The sequence below is a fragment of the Carassius gibelio genome, chromosome B19 (assembly GCF_023724105.1).
Source record: "Carassius gibelio isolate Cgi1373 ecotype wild population from Czech Republic chromosome B19, carGib1.2-hapl.c, whole genome shotgun sequence".
NCBI classification, from domain to species: Eukaryota; Metazoa; Chordata; class Actinopteri; order Cypriniformes; family Cyprinidae; genus Carassius; species Carassius gibelio.
Window position 1 is genome coordinate 12,590,112 of NC_068414.1, and position 9,622 is coordinate 12,599,733.

The 9,622-nt window shown below is 38.1% G+C and overlaps 1 protein-coding gene across 2 annotated transcripts; it reads right to left on the reverse strand.

The window, feature by feature from the left end:
- Positions 1–864: 864 nt before the first annotated feature.
- LOC127979709 (mRNA cap guanine-N7 methyltransferase) lies at positions 865–9,622 on the reverse strand. Of its 2 annotated transcripts, none has more exons than XM_052585313.1 (11): positions 9,473–9,622; positions 8,964–9,112; positions 8,102–8,240; positions 7,852–7,974; positions 7,433–7,548; positions 7,138–7,319; positions 6,126–6,290; positions 5,757–5,874; positions 2,780–2,881; positions 2,663–2,696; positions 865–1,559 (listed from the first exon to the last, which is right to left on the reverse strand). In XM_052585313.1, the coding sequence occupies exons 1-11, from the start codon at positions 9,489–9,491 to the stop codon at positions 1,522–1,524; spliced, it is 1,185 nt and encodes a 394-aa protein (XP_052441273.1). In that variant the 5' UTR covers positions 9,492–9,622; the 3' UTR covers positions 865–1,521. The 2 variants fall into 2 exon arrangements, with proteins under 2 accessions (XP_052441273.1, XP_052441272.1); XM_052585312.1 differs by having other exon boundaries at positions 8,964–9,115; positions 9,473–9,581.

A 9,622-nucleotide genomic window follows, 5' to 3' on the forward strand; every position in this document is an offset into this window, starting at 1 on the left:
AGCAGCACCACTGCATTCAAAATAATAAATATTACTTGTGCAGTAAATCAGAATGAATTCTGAAGCATCATGTGGCACTGAAGACTGGAGTAATGATGCTGGAAAGACAAAAGATAAACATTTTGCCGAACTACTACTGTAACGAATAACAAAAATGCATGTTGTTTTATTAAAGGAATTTTAAAATATAAATTAAAATATAGGCATAATATATGAAAATATTGACATAGCATCTTAATCCATGTAGCCTACCCCCCTAAAATAGGCTACCACTTTTAATGCTTCGATGCAAGGTAAACCACAATTTCTTTTGAATAATATAACACATCATTAATATAAATAATACGGCACACCTTTTAAATGTATCAAATCTAAAATATGGTTTAATACCATGTAGTTTAGAGAAAATATAAGCACAGGCTCAGGCTTGACATTTATCCTGCTTGAATTCATTCTAATAAACTTCATAAGTACCAAACTTTCATCTGTAAATATTACATATTAAATATTTTTTCTTTCATTTTCCTTGACTGGAGGCGTCAAATGTAACACCGCAGCAAGGCGAAACTGACGTCTATTTGCGAAAATGTGCTGTGATGCGCTTGTTTTATAACTTGTGGTTAAAGCGCCACAAAGCTTCAAATGCACTTTACAAACGCCGCGGCGGCGGTACCCGTGGCGGTAAAAAGGGCCTTTAGGCTGTCCACCTACTGTACATGGCTTAATGCACTCACCAAATTACAAAAGGCTGTGATTTATTTAATGATAGTCGGTTGTGTTCAGAGTGAAGCACACAGATGTGAATTTATACACCGAGTCAATATAGCAAACATGAAAATAAAATAAAAAGTCATTAAACGGACACAGCATACTCCAGGTTTAATATTCCTTAAACAGGTTTTAATTGCCTGACAAAACTGCAGGACTAGAAACACTGCTCTACGTACAGAAATCAGAAGAGTACAGACTGAAAAACACAGCCTTCCTGATGTATACTAAAAAAGAAAACACAATAGACCATCATTACAAGAACAAAAAAATAAAAAATTGAAAATGTATCAATGAGTCAACTTGAATGGATTAAAGCTCTGCATTTCTTATTGTAGGAAGTACTTCCTTCCTCAAAAAGCAACCTGGTCATTAACATTAAAGACGATACCAATCAACCCTTCACACAGAAAAGAACATCCAAGACAGATTTCAGTCAAGCCTGAAGCGAAGGGTGGATTACTACAGAGATCGAACCCGAAGGGAGCGCATGACTGAAAGCTCTGCAGGGTTATTCAATTGATTGACTTGAACCATGACAGATAAACAGAAATACATAATCACGCAGAATATTGATCATGTGCATTGTGTACTCCAAAACACACATACACACTCGTGAAGGAAAAGCTCCGGTTGTATAAAAATCTTTGACTGTTTGTGAAGTGGACATCATGCTCAGCAGGCTTCTGGAAACCAGACGAATCTTTGGCTCACTCATCCGGACACAGCAGCTCGATGGAGAATCCCTCACACTCATGACAGTTTCTCAAACACATACACCAGGTATATGCCTACAAAAGAGAGAGAGAAGGCAGGGTTGTTGTTCAAGGATGAGGCATCAAACAGCAATTGACTAATGACTATATTTCACCGTGAATAAATGCCAAATGCTGTCCACAAACATAAATTGAATAATTTCCAAACAGATCATTTATATGGAGTGTGGACGGTCCAAAATATTTCATAAAACAAATGTTTATGTAAAAGTTTAATAAACACTGCTGTTCAAAAGATTGGCCGTCAATTGTTTATTAACAACGTATCTTATGCTCACTGAAGCTGCATTTAAATAAAAAATTATAGTAAAAACAGTAGTATTGTGAAATCTTATTACAATTTAAACTTAATTTAAATGTATTCCTGTGATCATAGCTGTATTTTCAGCATCATTACTCCAGTCTTCAGTTTCACATGATCTTCAGAAATCATTTCTGCATGATGCTTAGCTTCTCAGAAAAACATTCATTGTTTCTATCAATATTGAAACCATTTTGCTGCTTCATACATTTGCAGAAATAAGATTTTCAGGATTATTTGATGGATATTAAGTTTAAAAGAACAGCATTTTTTTGTCTTTACGGTCACTTTTAAAACATCCTTCACTTTAAATTTGTAGTGTACATAGAAACAGAAATAGCAACGTTTAGGATAGTGTGTGCAATAAAACGAAGCTTTTAAATATACCATGGTACTGAATGCAATCCACATTCATCTTGAGAGAACGCCATAAAAAAAAAAAAAAAAGATGTAACTACTTGAACTTCTCTGTTCGTGTAGTTGCAAGTTAAGTGCTTCTAATTTAATAGTTTTTTTCCTCTCTCTGATGGTCAGCCCACATGCTGTACTTCAGTATGAGAAAATATCAAGTACTTTATCTTAAGATAAAGGAGTGATTTCACAGCTGGGGTCTTTAATTTCCTGGCTTGGGTGCATGTGGCGTTTTCAATACAGATGAGTCCTTTTGCGTGCTACACTCATGAATATTCATGTCCAGCAGCTCAACTGTGACTTCTGATGAAAGTCACTATTATCTTAAGCTTTCTGACAAGCTTTTTTCCCTCTGTCAGAAGATGCCACTGAACACTGGTTAAACAGGAAGAACATGACCACGTACTTGTAGCCTCCCACTCAGACTTGCTCAGGGTTCCCTGTGGAGGAAGAGCAAACTATCAGAACACAGTTAACACACAGAGTAATGCTCTCTGAGGAAGAAACTGATACTGTGGCTCACCAGTGGACGTCTGGCAGCAGGACTGGCAGCGATCCTCTTGGCGTGGTCGTACTCGCCCGGACTGTCGGACGCTAGTTGGCCTCTCTCGTCCGGAGGGTATTGCTAATGCAATAAGATGACACAAAACTATATGATTCAGGCCAAGCAAAGATAAGACCGTACTGGTTCAACAGACATCATTATCTACAGATCACTGAGATGACGCTAGATAAAACTCGCCGCTAGGCAGATGGGATTTCAACAGAGTCCAATTTCAAGTCCGTATGATGTTTTGAGGCTGATATTGCTTGTATATGTGGTCGCTAGGGTGCTCTAAATAGTTGCTAGGGTGTCTGGACAATGTTACCATAGTGATACTTTTTATAGACTAGTTGTCTGCTCACATCAAAAGAGCCAAATAGCATTAGGGCTGTCGAAAAAAAAAAAAATCTAAAATCTAATTCAAAATCAAAACCCATTAAAACATTGCATTTGAATCTTATCTGTGCGTCAGGAAGCATTATCAGTTGCACACGAGATGCGATGACGATGTAAGCGCTGCTGTTTTGTTTATAGTTGTTTAAGCAACTTAATTATGTTCAGTTTATAAGCATTAGTTTAAACATGCACGTTTTTCACAGATAGTCATGTTATCTTATGCTTTGAAGAATCGTGCATTAGTAATATTTTGTGCCCTCTTGGGCCAAAAGCTTATTTTCCCCCCTAAATGAAATTATGCATTTTAAATGAGTATATAATTCGAATTTTGATCATATTTAAGTAAAAAGTACAGTTGCTAGCAGTGCTGTATAAAGTACCTGAAAGTCACACTCAAGTAAAGTACAGATATCTTACCAGAAAATGACTTTGGTAGAAGTTGAAGTCACTGTGTAGAATATTACTTGAGTAAAAGTCTTAAAGTATGTCATATTTATTGTACTTTTTTTCTTTTACTCTTGTTTTCTTGTACTACTGCTTGTAATTCGTCTCTTATTCTTATTTAATCACTGACTGTTTACTTGTCCTCAGTGGGCTTGAATTTGTCTTAGGCTAGTATTAGTTTTTCGTTACATTGATACCAGTGAAAATAACTTTAAATTAAACTATTGTGAGATCATGGTATGCATAATCATGATAACGATATATATATTCATACTCGTATCGTGATATAAGGTTTTGGTCATCTCTACGTCGTATCTTTGATAAAAGCCACATACGAAAATGTCGCAACCTGCACCTGTCTACTTTATTACCATATACCGTAAAAAGTCACACTTTTTTTCATAGTTTGGCTGGTCCTGCGACTTATAGTCAGGTGCGACTTATCAAAATTAATTTGACATGAACCGAGAGAAATGAACCAAGAGAAATGAACCAATAGAAAACATTACTGTCAGACATCGAGCTCAAAGACACTTACAGTTTGTCTGAATTGCTAAAACACATTTCTTGAAACTCATCACTCGCTTAAACACAAATACAAAACTTCTAACTAAATTCTCAGATGTGATAAACTCTGGTTAAAAATAGCTATTACAAAACGAGTGAGACGTCAGAATGTGGTTATGGTTATTATGGTGTCAATCATCCCAGTTCTGTTCTCTACACATGAAACTGTAATTCAGGGGATTCAATGTATAAATGCGTTTGTCACTCCTGACACTTCAGAGTGTGTGTGTCCGAATCAAATTAACCCTTTCAAGTCTCTACGAGATTCTGAGAGAAGTCCACAGGCTTTTTACTCCAATTCATCGAGTTAGCTGCTGACATTTCTACAGAAGAATTAACAACAGAGAAATAAAGATGAAAAAAGGAGGAGAAGATCTGGCTCACAGGATGAAATCAGACACTGGGATGATAATGGCATTACAGCTGATTGTGAGAGGGCTTTCTCAAAGGGGAAAGAGGCTCGAGGAGTGATAAAACTGCTCACTTTGTGCTAATACGCTGATCTGACAGCTGTGTTTGATTGTGTGGATACAGTCAAAACGCAGCAACACACCACACACATACAGGACTAAACAAAAATATCTGATAAAATGCTGTAGTTATTATACATGCATGCTAGAATTAATTGTCAGTGACTTTTTCACTTTATAGTCAATTGTCATTTTTATAGTTATAGAAATTATTATTATAATTATAGTATTTATGTTTACAGTATTTACTTTTAGTCACTGAGCAGACGCTGTTATCTAAAGTGACTTACAAATGAGGACAGTAGAAGAAATCAAAACCAACAAAACAGCATTGATATAAGTGCTATAACAAGTCTCAGGTAGCTCAACGCAGTACACACGAATAGAGTACAAGTCTAAAAAGTGAATGTTTTTAGAATAGAATAGAAATAGAATTAGAAAAGAAAGTGCTAGAGTTAGATGGTCAAATAAAGAGATTTGCTTATTTATACACTATTTATTAGGGCTGTGCAAAAAATCTAAAATTCACGCTAAATATCATGATATTGGTATTGTCGCTTCGACCCGTGGACATGAAAAACAACCGCAGACTTGGCAACACTGATTGGCATTTACTACACAGGGGTGCGTTTCCCAAAACCATGGCTGCTAACTAAGTTAGCAACTTTGTTGGTTGCAATGCAGTTTTAAATTTCACTGTAATACTTTATCTGTAGATAAGTGTAAAGCATTTTCAATGTAATTTTGCAGAAAGAGAAAGGGTGAAAATAACCAGTGATGCATAGAAGACAAACACTGCCGCAGCAAACTCTATATATATATATACTGTGTACTGTGTGCAGATCACAGTCTGAGAGCCTCTGTTTCAGTCAGATCTCACTGACAGGGACTAAATGTGTTAATGCATATCGCATTTGCACAGCAGAATAATCAATAATAATAATCTACTGTGAAATTATGCAATAGGAATTGAAACTCCCATAATCGGGATCAGATTCAACTGTGAAGCACATAAAGAATAACTAGAGATGATTACAATCATCAAAGGTTCTAGTGTCGGTCAGAACAGAGCCACAAACCTCCAGCGCCTGCATCCACTGCATCAGAACCTTGTTCTTCTCATCTTTCACCTTCTCCTCAAAGAACTCTTTGAAGGTTTTCTTGTAAACCAGACGCATGTTGTACTTCTTCGCCATTCTGGACAAAAAAATAAAATAAAATAATAATAATGCTATTAGAAATTATATCAAATTCATAGCGCTTTCTTGCCAGACTGGAGAGTTTGTCTGTTTGGTTGAATCTGTAATCTTACAAACAAACTGCATGATTGTCTAAAAGCAGAAAGGAACGCTAAGGAATCAAGCGGGTGTTCAACATTACAGCACACATGAACAGAGCAGCTGCGTCCTCTGCTGGCACATCAACACAACAACAGTCCTGACACTCACTCCTCCAACAGCGGGAAATACACCAGGAACTCGGGGACGTTCACCACACCCTCCAGACTGAAGTCATACTGACAGCCGAACAGAGGGTAGTCCCCCTTCTTCTGGAAGCTCACCCTGAACACTTCATTCCCAAAGCTGTCGGAGTCTGAGGCCTCCAAACGCTTCCTGTGAACCAGGAGAACAAGATATATCAAAAACACATTGTGAAACAACCATTTATGATCTAGAATGAATGCTGTTTTGAGGCTGAGAGAGAAAGAGGGAATAAATCACAATTGGTCAGGTTGATAAAATTACAACTTTTACGGTTATTTGTTTGGCATTGTGAACGCAACTGTAAAGAGTGCAAGGATTTCGGGGTTTTTAACTTGAGCATCATGACAGAGATGTTTTAAAAGCATCACTGGTTTAAATTTTGCAGACTGTGTTGTGAAGTTCAATTTATTTCCATTAATAAGGTCAAACTGTCCATTGCAAACTGAATTGTTTGTTTTGTAATGCAAACAATACAAAAAAAAAAAAATGTCCTGGAGCCTTAAAGCATATATGTGTGTCAATAAACTATTAAATATCATTATTTTGGCCAAAGACAGTGTGTCTTAATTATTTTACTGTTTTTATTATTGTTTTATTTCTAGATATATTTTCTATGCATAATGTACACTACTGTTCAAAAGTTGTCTAAAAAAAAATAAAAATTATCAATACTTTTGTTCAACTACGATGCATTCAACTGATAAAACATGACAGCAATGAGATTTATAATGCTGCACAAGATTTCCATTTCAAATAAATGCTTTGATCACAGAAATAAAATTGTAAAATATATATTACAACAGAAAACAGATATACTGAATAGTACTAACACTTCAGAACTGTTGTGCAAACAGAGACATCACAATTAGCCCGGCCTTACAGCACCTTGTGCCTTATTTAACAGAAAGAAAAATCAATGTCATAGTAATAGTGTGTGTGTGTGTGTGTGTGTGTGTGTGTGTGTGTGAGATCTTACACCAGCTCATAAGCATCTGGAGTGGTCCCGATGAAGAATCCTCCCGGCCGCAGTCTCTCACAGGCGTTTCTCAGCATGGTGTCAGCCTGCTGCTCGCTCTCGAACGAATAATGACACACAAACTGACAGCTGCACACGTCAAACCGCAGCTCAGGGTCCCGCAGCTTCTCAGACAGCAGCTCCTGAGACAGACACAGAGAGAGAACGTGACCCTGTACTGTCACGTACTCCAGGATGCACACTGACTTTAGACAGCGCACGAGTGAATGAAAGAGCAGGTGACGTGTGCTCTTACCCTGCTGCAGTCTGCGGTGATGAACTGAGCTGAGAAGGTGCGGTCGTTCGGGTGACCCCTCCGTCTCATGTCATTATAGCGCTGCTGGCACTGCTCGATGGACACCGCAGCGATATCTGGGACGTTACAATATGAAGACATTTAAAGAAATAAATGCACACAGGCCTCTTTACACCTGCTATGAACATATAACATTAAATAACAGTGTCAATCCACATTTGTCTTGAGTAGTGCTTGGATATTTATTAATTATATTCCAGTTAAATTCCAGTTCCTTAAGATACTGTAAAACAAGAGTATTCCAGCTTTTAGAAAATATAATTCCCCAAACTTTTCAGAATACTGAGTGCACTGTTTGTTACAAATTCTTCCAAGTAAAAATGTTCAAACATCAAGTATGAAGAGGACCGTGTAGTTACCTGCACACACCAGTTTATCAATCCGTCCTTTCTTCCATTTGAGAAGGTCTCCTCCTTTTCCACAGCCCAGGTCCAGCACGGTCACCTCTCTCCGTCTTTCCTTCACCTTGTCCAAGATCTCCGCTGAAGACCAACACACAGACCTCAGAACAACAACTCTGTGAGATGCTACCTGCCACTGCATCTTTATTAGCATCTAACCCGAGCAGAAACGAGCATGGGCCCACCGTGCCTCCCGAAACATTCTCACCTATGAGGACACTCTTCAACCAGTTGTTGAAGTTGCGCATGTGCACTATCCTGCTCTTATTGCGCTCGGCCAGGCCACACTCCTGGAGTTTGTTGTAATGCGTGGCCACTTTCTGAGTGTGTAACGGTTGCTCTGTGACCTGCAAAACAAAACAAAAAACTCAAACAGAGCAGAGGAGATCAGGGCCAGACGACATGCTGGAACATTAAAAATGCTCTTTTTTTAAATGTATATAAATTACACCAACTATGACGGCTTCTAAGAACCACAGGAATATGGCAAGAGCTATTGAGCATTTTATATATTTCATGCATTTGGTGAATACATACGTGTTGAAGAATGTGTTACACTTGCTCACCAGTGGATGCTCTGCAGTGAATGGGTGCCGTCAGAATGAGGGTCTAAACAGTTGATAAAAATATCACAATAATCCACAAGTAATCCACATCACTCCAGTCCATCAGTTAACATCTAGTGAAGTGAAAACCTGCATGTTTGTAAGAAACAAATCCGAAAAAGATATTTTAACTTCAAATTGTTGCTTCTGGTCAATATGAGTCCATAACACTTTTTTTTTTTTTTTTTTACTTGTAAACAGCACTTGATATGTGCATATTTCTCTCCTGATCCAGACGAGTTGACTTTATCATAATTTTAGCTAGAAAAAAAACATTTTACGTTATAAAAAACCTTGATGAATCTGTTTATGTGCCACTTTTCTCTTCACAAGATATTAACTGATGGATTGGAGTGATGTGGATTATTGTGATGTTTTTTATCAGCTATCATTCTGACGGCACCCATTCACTGCAGAGGATTTGGTATTTTTTTATCTCTGGGTGAAGTATTGCTGCGATCTTACCTGCTTCTTCCTGGAAGAGTGATCTTCATCATCATCACCGTCCCAATGCCTCTTCATTGATGAGGAAGATGAGGATGAAGTCTGGGAACCGATGAAAGCTGATCCTGTGCTGTCCTGGTCGACATCTCGATCCGCAGATTTACTGTCCGCTTCTATCAACACACACGCACTGCATTAATATTTAGATTATAACATATGCATTCGCTTTTTAAATACAGCACTGGACCACAGAGGGGAAAAACAACACATATATGGGATAAAAGGGAGCAGTTTATATAGATTAAATATATGCAGTCAGATTAACGTTGCTGTGCGTCAGTGTAGTGTTGATAACAAGAGCTTGTGTCAAGCGCTATCTCGACACGTGTTTCATCTGCTCAGAGACTGACTGAGACTGCTGGGACTACGAAAGAGACAAATATTAAACATCATATTAAAAGTGTGTGTCCCCAACAGCATGATTGTGTAACACAGATCGCTGAAGACTGAATCAAAGTAGCTGCACTCACTCGAGTTTTGCGCCATCATGTATCCACGAGCAGCGCTCTTCACGGATCTTCACTGCGGTATTTGTTCTGAGAGACGCGCCGCAGCGCCGCCTACAGGACCGGCGTATACAGCAGCATCCATAGATCAAGCGTGTGCTGTGCTGCTTTTTG